The sequence below is a fragment of the Notamacropus eugenii genome, chromosome X (genome assembly GCF_028372415.1).
Source record: "Notamacropus eugenii isolate mMacEug1 chromosome X, mMacEug1.pri_v2, whole genome shotgun sequence".
Classification (NCBI taxonomy): Eukaryota; Metazoa; Chordata; class Mammalia; order Diprotodontia; family Macropodidae; genus Notamacropus; species Notamacropus eugenii.
The window spans coordinates 73,369,365-73,383,540 of NC_092879.1; the positions used below are offsets into that span (position 1 = coordinate 73,369,365).

The window sequence follows — 14,176 nt, forward strand, 5'->3', positions numbered from 1 at the left end:
TTTATCTTTGCTTTCATTTGAGAACAGCAGGCAGGGAGGGTGCACCTTCTCTGTCCCAGGCACTGAGCTAAATTCTGGGAACCCAAGGGCAAAGGTCAGACAGTCCCTGCCCTCAAGGAGTTTCCTTTCAGCCCCTCTTGGCACCTGGTAGATAGAGAAGGGCGTTCCAGCAGTGGTCCAGCATGCCCAGCTGCACCTCTGTAGTTATTCCCCAGAAACAGTGGTAGAGACACACATGGACCCAAACACGGACACACACAGACCCACAGACACACAGACAGACACAGACAGACACACAGACAGACACACAGACAGACAGAGAGACACAGACACGCACAGGCAGACACACACACACACACACACACACACACACACACACACACACACACACACACACACACACACACACACACACACACACACACACACACACACACACACACACACACCCCCCCCCCCCCCAGGGGTGAGGGAGAGGAAGCAGAGCAGCAGTGATCCATAGGGCACAGAAGAGGGACAAAGAAGGGAGGGGGATTGGTGTTCTTGCCAGCTTCCATACACGGGATGGGGAAGGGGCTCAAGCCCTTGGGCAAGCAGTGGGACCTGTTCACCCTCATTGGAGGGTGGCATGTGGGAGAGGAATGACCCTTCTCCGCTTTGACCCCAGAGGGTCAGAATCAGGTGGGATGCCTGGAAATTGCAGGGGGCATTTGACCTGATTGGGAGTGGACAGGGCTGTCCTGCACATAGGAGGCTTTCAAGTAGGGTGGGATACGTGATTCATGCTTGTAGGCCATTTACTTTTAAGCCAGAGACACTGCTTACACTCTGTCCTCAATCACTAAACACTTAAAGCTCTCCCCATGTGCAATCCAACTTTATTAGTCAGGAAGCAACATGAACCACAGCAGTGTCTCTGAGGGAGCCAGCAACCTGCTCCCTAGAGGGCACAGTAAGTATCTTTTCTACTGGTGGTCATGGCAAGGTGCCCTCTGCCCATACAGGGGCCATGAGAATCCCTTTGAAGTGGGGGGTCAGCAAGTCTCTCTAACTACTGCCCACAGGCAAACACTGGCTGTTCAGGGCTCTGCCTTAATTGGCCATAGGGAGCTATGGAAGGTTTTTCCCAACACCAGGTGTATGCACAAAGAAGGTGAGTCTGGCATTGGCATGAAAGATGCGTTGGATGAGGGAGAGGGTAGGCTTTTGCAGTAGTCAATGGGGAGCCCAATGAGAAGATGCACGATCTCAACAGGAATAGAGAGGAGGAAATACAAGCAAGATGTCTATTTCGGGGAGCTGGATTCAGAGTAATGAAGGGGATGTGAGAAGTGAGAGAGAAAGCTTGATTAAGGATTTGAACAGGGGATTTGAACAGAAATTATAGTGAAGTCAGGAGATGCTGCTGCTTTACAGGAAAGACGACAACGACTACAACTACTCTCTCTCTCCTGCTCTGTATGTACAGTCATTGCAGTTATAATGTCGATGTTACTATTTTCTCATAACTATCTTGGTAATCCCTATTGTAATGTAATCTCCTTGTGAGTGGGGATTGTTTCCTCTTCCTTACCAGAGCTCCCCATAGTGCCTGGAACTTAGTATGTGCTTCAGAAGGACTTGCTGGTTGATTTTAGAAAAGGAGATAGAATTATAATTGATTGAAAAGAGGAAAATTATGTTCACCACTCATAGCATCATACAACCAGAAGGGCTTGCCTTTTTAGGCAAGGGCTCTCATTTGAAAGGTGAAGAAACTGAGGCTTCTTAAATAATCAAAAAGGTCAGTGTGCTGCCCGAGGTCTCCCAACTGTTGGGGGCCAAAAGGGGTGGAAAACCAAAGCCTGTGGCTCCCAAGAGAGGAGAGGAAGCATCAGTGGGGCCCTTGTTACCTTTTGGGTGACCGGACAGGAGGAATCCCCCAGAGCGTCCAGGTTCCCTTCCCCCAGAGGAGGAGTTCCCTGAGGGAGGTTTGCATTTCTTTTTTCTTTGCAGGGGCATGCCCCAGGGAGAATGGAAGGGCCCTCAGGACAGGTCCTGTTTCCCTTCTGTATCTGGGTCCTTCTGTAACTGCCTAGTACTGTGCCAGGCACCTTGTCAGTTGTGAGGAAGAGCTTGTTAATAAATACATAGATGGACAGAGGGCTGTGCCACTGGAGGGCAGGGAGGGAGTGGCTTCTGTTCAAACAAGACAGGTCTTCTTCATCCCAATGCAGTCTGTTTTAAAGGGCAAGTGCGCCCTGTGGCCCTCACCTGTGGCCTACAGCTGAGACTGCAGCAGCTACAGGTACCCAAATTCCCTTGGTGGCTTTGAGGTTATCATTTGACCTCTCTAGAGCTCACTTTTCTCCTCTGAAAATGAAGGGATTTAAAAGATAATAATTATGTCTGGTCAAGTTCTTGATCAGAGATTCCCAAACTTATTTGACCTACTGCTCCTTTTTTAAAAAAAATTGCTCACAGACCTCTGGAAGCCTACTTTCTTTAACCCTTTAACAGTTTTTCTCTTTTTGCAAATTTGCTCATTTAAAAAAATAAGTATTTACCTAACAAAGATACACTTTCAATTTAATCATTTATTGTAAATTTTCTTGCAAATTGAGGTGACCATATTGCGTCCTATTATCGTATAGCATCATTTTGTAAAGAAGTCATCACATGCACATGTTCCTTTGGATGTCTGCTGGAATTCCCACAATGTGCAATGCCCTCAACCAGGAGAATCCTCCCCATTCAAACTTTACTTCTCAAGGAGGACCTCCCAGACTACATCACATTTTCCCTTAATTGCTTGCAGAGGCCCATGGGAGAGATGGAAATTGGATTATTAATGGTTAGCAAATTCTGCTGCCTTCAGGCAGAGTGGTTGTTTGGGAGCCCTCCTATCTTCCTTTCCTCCCATTTATATAGTATCTGCCAGAATCATTGGAGATGGGACCATGATGGACATCTCTGATACACTCCTATACAGTCTCCTCGAGGAGAATCTTGGGCAGCACCATCCTTGGCTACTAATATTATTATTGTTTGCTATCAATTTAGGACTGTTGTCAGAGTTTAGCTGGCAATGCAGTGGCGGGAGGATTTTACTACTCGAAAGTGGAAATGCTGGTGGCAGCTTGGAAATCTGTCTGCATTTTCTTACTTCAAAGAGGGAGATTTCAACGTTCTTAGGCACTCAGTTTTTAGATGCTCCTGATGGCCATGGAAGATTTCTTCTTTCATCCAAGAGTGGAAGAACAGCTCGTCATTGGCCCATGTACGCATTGCCACATTTAAATAATGGGGTCCCAGGAAAAACTGCAAAATTCTCCATCTTGTTCCCCCAACCCACTTCTCCCAGAAACACTTTGCCATAGAGTTAGGGTCTTTCCTGGAAAGAGCACAGGACTAGGATTTTGACGAAGTGGATTCTACTGATTGGGCCATCAACTTTCTGGGTGACCTAGGGCAAGTGCTTTGCAGGGTGAGATTTTATTCTGTTAGATGAGTGGGGTTGCATATATTTATAAGATTCTTTCTAGGCTTTAACATTCTGTTTTGATGAAAAGCTAGCAATTATATAGCACTTTAAGGTTTGCAAAACACCTTACAAATACCTCATTTTATCCTCACAGCATCCCTGGGAGATAGGTACCATTACTATCCCCATCTTAAAATTGAGGAAACTAAGGCGAACAGGGGTTAAATGACTTGCCCAGGGCCACAAAGTTAGTACGTGACTGAGGCTAGATTTGAACTCAGGTCTTCCTGATTCCAGGCCAAGCACTTGATCCACTTCCCCATCTTGTTGCCTCCTTCTGACTCTCTTTTAGTTGTCCTATTAAATGTTCTGTTTTCTTAAAAAAAATTTCCTGGGTTTTTTTTTGTTTTTATGTCATCTTCATATTCAAATATATCCTTTCTTCAATTCAGAAACCCATCCTTTATAACAAAGTTATCAAAAGAAACTTTAACAAAGCAAAAATAAGCCATTTATACAGTGAGTTAGAAAGTATATGTGGTGTTCCACACACAGTCTCCCATCTCTGCAGTGAAAGAAGCTGATTTTCTCATCTCTTCTCTTGCAGCCATGCATATGAGTTTAAGTTTGGTTTTGTTTTCCCCCCATGTACCTAGTGGTAGTTTTTGTGCATTTTGTTTTTCTGGTTCTACTTACTTTGCATCAGGTCATATGCCTTCCCATTCTTCTCAGTAGTTTCTTAGGTGTATTGGTTCTTTACCTACAGTCTATTTCCAAAGTCTTGTTTAGCTCTCATATTCCATATTTTAAATTTTACTTGCTGCTGTAAAATCCTATGTACTGTTTTCCAAGGTCCACCTCCTTTTGACATCCTATGTTCTAAGGTTCTTCCTAGCCATAAAAGTGTTACTTCTAGGGTCCCAGTTTCATTAAGGTTCCAGTAAAGTTCACATCCTGGACCCTCCCCGAGCTGCCTTGGGCAGACCATTCCCTTGTTTGGGACTCAATTGCCTCCTCTCTAAATATAAGGGGATAGGAGTAGCTCTCTAAAGTTATTTGTACCTCTAACATTTCACGAATCTATGTACAATGGTTAGGAATCACCAAAAGACTGACTTGGTCTTGATGTGAGGAAAACCTTTCTGACAATTAAGGCCATCCAAAAGTGGAACAAGTACTACATTTAGAAGGGCACTGAGTCTGTCCTTAAGATCAGAGGTCTCAGGACCAGGAGCTGGTGGCAGACCCAGGCTTCTGAAGCCACTGCAGAGAGGTTGCAGGATCCTTTTGTCAGGGTCATCGCACAGGGGGCTTCATGCTTTCAATAGCACTTGAACTTGGCCAGGTCCAAGGGCTGTCTGGATCTTAGTTATACTGGTGCTCTTGCGGGGGTCTGGCTTTACCTTGCCTTCCCCACCCTCTTCCCTCTCTTCAGACACACAAACCAAGCACACATCACAGAGATTTGGCAGAGGCCCACACAAAGCCAATCTTTATTGGTCTTATTACCACATGCATAAAGTGTCAGCAGTTTGGGAGATGATGGTGGATATATGTTGCTCACAAATGTAGTTCACACACATGTCTTGAAAAGCTGCTCTCTTTCCTCTGACTGAGGGGAGCTTGCTTAGCAACCATTCTACTGGTACCTTTTGGGGTCCACATCAAGGCAAGCAGAACCCACAACACTGGGTAAGACACACTTGCTCACACTTAGCAAACCGTGTACAGTGGGTAGATACAGGCAGCAACATCTATTGATTAAATGCAAAGGGTTTGGATCCCACATGATGTGGGATCACAGTTTAAACATTAGCTTGAGAATTATGTGGATCAATCATCAAATAGCTTGAAGCATGTGCAAATTCACAAGTTTGAAGCCCAAGGGGTTCTCTCGGAACAGGCAGCCACCCGGACTGATACTGAGGCCAGCCCAGGCTCACCACTCTCAGAAAGTGGAACCTTCTCGGCAGAAGGCACCAATGTGCTGATGCCCAGGTCAGGGTGATAGGGGCAAGGAGTGCGTGTCCTCTCAGTCTCGGTGCATAGAGAGAGCAGGGGGAATTAGGGAGAAGTGAGGGCTTCCAGAGAACTGCAAGAGGACAGTACCACCACTCTTTCCTACTTGTAGACCAAGCCAGCTTGGAAAATCTCCATGGAAGGAAAGGACATTTTTTTGAGGGGGAAAGGAAAGACTGGTTTTGTTTGGCAGTGGTGGAGGGTCTGGGGGAGTGGGAATGGGAATGTGTGTGTTAAAGGATCTCTTCCCACTAACTGTTGCTAAGTTTACTTCCCTCTTCAAACCTCTGAGCCACCCTCCTAAAAGTCAAAAGAGTATCTTTACCACTTGCTAGCTCCAGGCCATGGCCATTGACCAATCTATTCAAAGACGTGATAGTGTGTGTATGTGTGTATGGTGTATGTATGTGTGTGTGTGTGTGTGTGTGATCAGATGGTTTCAGTGGAGCACAGAAAGAACACCTGGAAAAGGGCGACCCTATATTCCTGCCACTGGCTTTGTCACCAACTTTTGCTCCTGTGGGCACTTTCTGCTTTGGACCCCAGTCCTCCTCCGTAACAATGGAGCTCAGAGGGCTTCCCAGTGTTCACCCGATGAGGATCAGATTAGCAGGAGACTGTTAAGTGCCAGGCAAATGGGAATGTAGATCCCTCACTCCCACAGCGCCCTTGGGCTCTACTCTGTTTTCTTAACTGTAACATGAAAGGGTAAAAGGTCTAGGTGACTTCTAAAGCCCTTTAGACTGCTCTGAGGCCAGCTTTCAACTCTACCCTCTCCCTCTTCCCATTCCATATCAAGCTACTGCTCAGAAACTAACCTTGGCTTCTTTCATCAGAATAGCCCCGACCCTTTCATGTTCTCACATCGTGCTGCTCCTAGTCAAATGCATCTCCTTTCTCCCACTCAGCTTTATGGTACCTTCTAAGTAAAAAAACTTTGTTCTGGGTGCTGCGGGCGCCCTATCTCAAGGAGCTCACGTTCTAGTTGGAAGGGGTTAAGACAAAACACAGATTACTAAGTTTGAATATACTGTGTACATAGATGAGAATTAAGTGCTGTGAGATCAGTTCTAGCTGGTTGGTTGTGAGGGTGAAGGGAAAGCTTCTTGGACAACCTGGCTTGAAGGATCAGTAAGATTCTAGCCCAGAGGTGGCCCAGTGAAGAAACAGATGGATTGGTTTTTTTCTGCCTTTTAGACAATAGATCTCACGCTGTTTGAATGGGTCAGGTGGTTTTGCAAAGGATGCTGGGATTAAGAGACATCATCTAGTCCCACACCCTCATTTCACAGATGAAGAAAATGTGTCACAGGGAGGTAAAGGGACTTGGCCAAAGTCCACAGGCAGAAGATGTGGATAGTCCAATTCCTTAGGCCAGGAAAAGAGATGGATGACATGGAATCAGGATCTATCCCAAGGGAAGGGGCCACCTAAAAATATGCACATGAAAATCCACCAGTCACACAAGGCCCAGTCTGGCCAGAGATGCTGCCCTCGTGTCACTGCTTGGGAAATTCAGGGGGCTGGTCCTCAAGGCCCAGCTCTGGCATCTAAGAAGTCTTCTTCGAGCCACTGCTCCAACCTGAAGCCTGTCTCGCCTACTCTCCCTGCACTTTCTACTCCTTTTATGTACACCAGGGATGGGACAAGGGCAGTGGGGAGATGGAGCAGCTGCTCATTTATACTGGGGTCCCAGGAGACTGTTATTCTTGCATATGAGTGGGACTGACCTGATTGATACACGTGTTAATTGTCTACTTGTCCCAAAACTGTTTAGCAGCTGACAAGATGATCAGTGCCTCAAGAGCTGTGCCAGTCTGTGCCGGGAAAGGCCACCTTCTTCCTTCCTGGGCTGGAGAGGCTGGTTCCAACCTAAATTCCATCTGTTCCACATGAGTCAGAGCCCAGAGAGACCCAACTGACAAAACAGGAGGTGTGACAGTGGCCAATAGTAAAGTTTGGATCTTTTGAGGTACCACTCCTGCCCCCCATCAGCAAGCCTGAGGAGGCCACACAAAGATGAAGCACAAATATAAGGCCAAGTTCATGCAAAGCAGCAAAAGGGACTGAGATTGGAAGGAAGGGGCAGCTAGAAGGGCCATTAGAGAAGGAGCCCCATTCATTCATGGGACCAAAGAGCTATAAGCCCAATGAGAGGAAATGACTCGCCCAAGGTCAAAGAACTCATGACTAGCAGAACAGGGAATTGGGAAAATAAGCTTTTCCACTGTTTGCTTTCCATGGTGTTGCCCATATCCACCTATGCCCAAAGTCTTTCTCTTTGGGCCAGGCCACTGCTACACTTTCATTTCTCCCTGTCATGGCAGCATCAGTTTCCTGGCTTGGACAGTGCAGGCATGCCCAGCTCCTGGGGATGTGGGAGGCTGGCATACAAGGAAATCATCTGTTACTGTCTGGTTAGCGAGCTGGCCTGACCAGAGGATGGATGACCCCTAGTTTCTGCTTCTGCTAGACTGCTAAATATGGGAGGAAGGCTGGGACTCTGACCTGCTCAAAGGGAAGGCTGGGCTCAAGCCCTGGTACTTCTAGGTTTGAAGGATAGCTAGACACAGGGGGAGCAGAGAAAATGTCCTTACTGAGCAGACCTGGCAAAGAAGGCTCTTGTGCCAATAGAAACCTCTGAGGTGTCATGATTCTCTGAGAATTCGGCTTCTCCTTTGAGATCCTTCATCTTTCTCCCGGTGCTCATACCCCTGCTTTAGGCCCAGACCCTTAGTCCCATTTCTGGGGGCCTTGTTCTCAGAATCCTGACATTCTGGGTTCCAAGGCCACCCCTGGCTTTGATATTATTTGTTCTGAGGGTCTTTCTCCCTCAAAAATTCCATGTTCTTAAGGTCCTTCCCAACTTTGACACTCCATGTCCTATGGTACCTTTGACATTCTGTATTCTAAGGTCACTTCCAGTGTTGACTATGTTCTAAGCTCCATTGCACCTTTGACATTTTATGTTCTAAGATTCCTCCCAGCTCTGGCAGTCTTATGTTCTAAGATCCTTGACGGACTCCATCATTTTCTGTTCTAAGGTCTCTTCTAGCTCTGACATTCCATGATTCTTATGGTCCCAGAAGCAGATAAGAAAATAGGGAAGAGCCAGTGATGGGGAGGGGAGAAAGGAATGGAGACTTTGGAAACCACCACTGCCTTTGATTTGGGTACACTCTGAAGTCTGCTGGGTGCCATTTAGTCAAACCATCCATGGGGGAGAGGGGACAAACTGGAAACCTAGCTAATTCTCTCTACCCACCCTCTGCGCAACAAACTTTTTCTTGTTTGAACATTCATTTCTAAAAGTGACAAGGAGGTAGCTTACAAAAAATAGTTTTGAGGGTGTCTGGGTTAAGAAAAACATGGGGACTGTGGTCCCATGGAGAGGGCATGGCAGGCTGGGATCCTGACTTTTTTAGCTGCCCAGAGCAAAACAGCTAAATCCATTTCCTCTGGCTGAGGTGCTCATTTGAAGTTCCTAAGTGATCCAGGGCAAAGGGCCCCCAGGCTGTGAGATGGTCAACTGTAGTTCTTCTTCTGACTTTCTGAGCCATCAGGCATTGGGGGTCTCAAGGGCTGGGCAATTACCTCCACTGAAGCCCATTTATTCCAGTCGTTTAGGCTCCCATGTCCTTGGGGGCTGACCAGGCCACTGTTGTAGCTCTAAAGTACATTTAAGTCTTTGTTGTCCTTGAGCACCCAGGAGCCCAAACACTCCAGCTTGGGGAATAGCTACATGGCCTGCTTAAGCCCAAGCAGTAGTGGGAACCAGTCCCCAGCCAGACTTGTCTGCACAAAACAGCAGTTTTGGGGGATTTGGGGGAAGCCACAGAACTTGCTTGTGGGATGATGGAAGGAGATAAAGATGGAGGAAGTTCGAGGCGGGGGAGAAGGGAATTTTCCCAGCCTCTCGGAGTTAGCAGGGATAGCAGTGGCGTAAAGGGTCCTGCCAGTCAGAACATCGAATGACAGGTGAGGAAACTGAGGTGTAGAGAGGTTACTCTGCTTATTAGGGTCCCAGGCTCTGAGCCAGGCTAGGAGACAATGAGGAGAGATTACAGGAGCAGAGATTTCCTGCTGGAAGGGCCTTTGAGGCTGGCAAGTCTGACCCCCTCATTTCACAGCGGAAGCAACTGAGGTTCTAGCGAGTCCCAGGCTAGGAAGTGTCAGAAGTGGAATCTCAACCCAGGTTTTCTGGGTGTTGCCATCCCCTGCTCCCTGCCCCCATTCCACAGAAGGAAGAATTCCTTAACAGTTAGAGCTGTCCCAATGTGGAACCTGCCTTATGGAGCTCCCTGTCACTGGAGGGCAGAGCTTGGCAGCCCCTGTGGGGAGGATGGCTTAGGGGGCGGGCAGGCCTGATGCCCCCTTCTACTCCGAAGATTTGATGACTTATGAGCAGGAACAAGAGCACTCCCAAAACATAGCCTGCTCTGGTTCAAAGGATCTTGGTCTAGAAAAAGCCCAGTCCACTAGTCTGACCCTCCTGGGGGCCCAGAGGGATGGGGAAGAGGAAACATCTTGTGCTCACACCTGGGCATAGGGCCACTCAGCTTCCATGATATGACCGGGCCCATGTGCTGCCCAAAGGTGGGGAGTGCTGGCTGGCGCCCTCTCTCAGGTAGACACGTGCTTTCCCTTTGGAGCAAGGAGATCGAGCTTCATCCTGCTCAGCTACTTATTACATATGGCACCTTGGGCAAGTTACTGCCTCTCTCTGAGGTTGGACTAAGTGATCTCTAAGGCCCTTCTGGTCCCACAAGCATTGAGCCTATGCCTATAGGGCCACTGAGAGTATACTAGCCCCATCCTAGTGCTGGATGGCCAGAGGGAGAAGATGAGAAAATCCTGGGCTCCTCCAAGCTCTTTCCAGGTATCACTAGGAAAGCACTTATGTATGTGTGAGGCAGGGACAAAGGACAGCTAGATACAGCACCCTCCCCACCTTGCTGGCTCCATCTAACCCATGACACATCTTCTTTCAACCCATACCTAAGCAGAAAGCCTTTCAGCCTCACCTCTAGTAACAAGGAAGGTACATCTACTTCCAGATGGCCCAAGTTGCTACCCAATTTCCTTCTGTCTCTGTCACTTTCCCCCCACTGCTTCTTGAAGACAGTACCTGGATCCTCCAAACTTTCTCTTCTCTAGGCTCACCAGCCTTGGTTCCTCTGCCTTTCTGGTGTTTTCCTCAAGACAGCTCCAGCTGGCCAATGAATGACCAACGGCCTTCCAAAAATGGTGATCCCAGAAGACAAGCTGGCTAGCCAGACTGACCTCCTCATTCCTCTTTCTGTGCTTTTCCACAGACCACTCCCTCCTTACCTGGAAAACTCTTGCTCCTCACCTCCATCTCTCTCAAACCCTTAGCTTCCTTCTAAGTTCAGCTCAAGTGCTGCCTCCTACAGGAAGTCTTTCCTGCCCCCCTCCCCCATTTGCTAGTGCTCTCCCTTTACAACTACTTTGTATTAATTTATCTGTGTATGTTTTATATCCCTCCACTAATGGAATTGAAACTCCTTGTGGGTAGGGGCTGTCTCACTTTGCTACCTGTCTCCTCAGGGCTTAGTGCAGCATGTGGTAAATAGCTGGTGCTTAATAGATGCTTGCTGGCTGGAACTGAAGTGGCCAGGCCTGAGAAAGGCAGAGCTCTCAGTGGTCCTCCTTCCTGGAGCCACTGTTCTCAGGCTGTACTGGGCCACAGAGACTGGGTAGGAGCCATCCTTAAGGTGGCCATCAACAGATACTTCCCAGACCCACTGAAGGCAGCCATCTTTGTCAAGGTCTCACCTGCCTGAGCATTGGCTGCCTGGCTGGCAAATTAGATGGCGGTACTGTTAGTTATTTTCTGGGTGGGTCTTTGAAAAACATCTTAGTGTTACGACATAGAAAGGCAAGGATTGTTAAAACCAGCCCACAGCCATGCCCACAGCCTGGGATGGCCAGACCATTTCTTGTCTGCTACTCACAACCAAGCTTCAGAAAGATTCAGAGACACCCAACTCTCCCTTTAGCTCCCACTGAGAAGAAAGGGTGGAAGGGACTCTAGCAAAGGTTAGTTTGGTCCAGTGGAATTGGGGGGCCCAAGTTCATTTCAATTCTGCCACTTAGAAGCTGAGTGAACTCTGGCAAAATCATTTGACTTTCATCTGCCTCAGTTTCCTCATCTGTAAAAAGGGGAAATTCCACTTAACTGGGCTACTGTGGAAGGCTCAAATGAAGCTATGAATATATGCCCTAGAGAAATGTGAGCTGCTTTTAGTGCTAATGAGGATCATAATATCCAACAAGTTTCTATTTTCTCTCTCATCTGACCCCTACAATAATCTTGTGTGGGAAACAGGCCCCATAGCTGCTATGGAACCAAGGCTCACCAAGGCAAAATGATGCCTTAAAACCCTAAATCAGGAGCCATGACTTATGATGGGACTTTCCTGTGCAAATGGTCCTTTTCTGGAGGATGAAGTCTCAGTCATTTTTATCTCCTGAGAGCCTGGGCCTCAGAGAAGCCCAGGCAGCAGGTACCCTTGGTGATGTCAGCTTCCATGGTGACTGTTTTCCCAATTATACTTTGCTTTCCTACCTCTGGACTTAGTTGCCCCTGGAACATGCCGGGGGGTGGGGGATGGGGGAAGCCAATTTGTCATTAAACCTTTGTTATGGACAAGACAGCACAGTTTCATGGCTAGAGAACTGACCTTGCAAACTGGTCCTGTCTCTGGCACATACAGGTTGTATGTCCAAGTTAGCTCCACTCTCAGGGCTTCGGGTAACTCTCTCAAACTGAAAGTTACAGATGAGGTGCCACTCTGTGTGAGGGGACAGAATTTACACACTGGGAGCTCCCTACACAGATGAAATCCCTACAGAGATCTAATTATTCAGTTCTCCCTCTTCCCACCCCTCCAAAGGATGACCCACTAAGTAAAGAATCTTCCACAGAAACCTAGGCCTTGACTTAGAAGTGACCTTATGGCCAGACTCTCTGATCCAAACCCCTAATTTTATAGATAAAACTGAGGCCCAAAGAAGGGAAGGAATTTTGCCTAGGCTGCCCAACTAGGAAGTATCAGAACAGGGATTTGAACACAGGTCTTGTTGCTTCCAAGTCTAGTGCTCTTCCCATCCCAGCAATCACAGTGTCCACAGTCTGCACTCCCAGTCCTTCCTTCCCCCTACCTGCCTGCCTGCCTCCATGGGGATAATAAAGCGCACACTCTCTGATGGCTGCTTGGTGCCTGCCTGGGGACACATCTTCATTCCCAGGATGCGCAGGGCTCCTAACCTGAGGACCATGTCATACACATGCTGCTTCTTTGCAGAGAGGTCATTGGGGCTACTCTCTGGAGAAGTGCCCTGTGGTACCAGGAAGAAGCTGTTTCCATAAACAACTGGGCCCAACAGGCCTCAGTGGACAAGAAGTTTTTCAGCAGAACTGTGGGGAGAACTGAAGATGGGGTGCCAGGGTGAGAAAATGCCTTCTCATTACCTCAAACATGCCAAGCTGGGCTGCCCCTTCTCTGAAAAGCCATGAACTGAAGGTAATATTAAGCAGCCATCTAATTCATTTCCCTGACTATACATAGAACCATATCTAAATCAGCCCAAAGAGATGAAAATCTATTTTTCAAAAGCTCTCCACCCCTGCTCCCTCTCAACTGATGCCTATCCTCATACAGGAGTATGCAGCCCAGCCACCCTTCTGGCTACCCATTGCTCCTGCCCAGAGCAGAAGCCCAGGCAGGGGTAAAGGTGGGTGTGGGGGGCAAAAAGGCAGTAAGGGAACCTTTGTTGGGAGGGAGAGTGTCACATGGGAGCTCAGGGTGGGGTCAGGGCAGGCTAGGGTGGAGGGAAGAGGGAAGAGGGAGGGTACAGCAACCTGGCCTGGCCCAGCCTGGCCCATGTCCCCTTAGTCTGACCACTCATTTTCATCCAGCTCGGAGTCATCATCTGACTCGCTGTACTCCACTGCAATGCGCCGGGAGAGAATGGTGGCCACATCATTGCCTACGGGCTCCTTCTTGGCCTCCTGTTCCCACTGCTCCTGCACCTTCCGCAGCTGGATGCCTGCAGAGAAACAGGGAAAACAGGTGCTCAGCACCTTCTGCAAGTCACATTTAACCCATTCTCACTTCCCCTGAATCTTGTCATTCCTAACAGATGACAGCCACTCGATTCTTCAAGACTCCAGGACGGTGTAAAGGGCTCAGGGTCTGGGCCTGCCCACTAGCTTTAGAAGGCGCTAGGGTCACCCACAATGGAACTTGCAAGCTCAGAACAGTATGGCTGGACTGGACCTTAAACGTCACATGGTCCAAACCCCCTCATCTAAAAGAGGGAACTGAGACTCAGAAAAGTTCAGTGACTTGCCTGAGGTCACTGGCTTAGTGGCAGATCACATAAGGCTCAACATCAACATCAGCTGCCTAGGTGCCCATTCTTCCTCTATATCCACTAAGGTTCTCCTATGATGCCTCAGTATGGTGTGGAGATGACTATAGATTCTGGAAGATTCGACCTGGGCACAGCTCCGATGTGGGTTGGAGTACAGCTCTGGCTAGCACTCAGATAGCAAACACAAAGGCCCCAGGAAATATGGATAGACTGTCAGCTGCATCAATGGAAACAGCCTGCCACACTGATGAGATGACAAGTCTATTAGTAGGTAAATAACTTACATTGACATCC

General features: G+C 48.0%; 1 protein-coding gene across 2 annotated transcripts in view; it reads right to left on the minus strand.

The window, feature by feature from the left end:
- Positions 1 to 13,111: 13,111 nt before the first annotated feature.
- Positions 13,112 to 14,176, minus strand: part of LOC140515919 (actin-binding protein WASF3-like) — a 73,517-nt gene continuing 72,452 nt past the window's right edge. For both annotated transcript variants that reach the window (XM_072626749.1, XM_072626750.1), the window contains one exon: positions 13,112 to 13,555. In XM_072626749.1, coding sequence (XP_072482850.1) covers positions 13,398 to 13,555 — 158 coding nt within the window. In that variant the 3' untranslated portion in view covers positions 13,112 to 13,397. The remainder of the gene's footprint in view (positions 13,556 to 14,176) is intronic.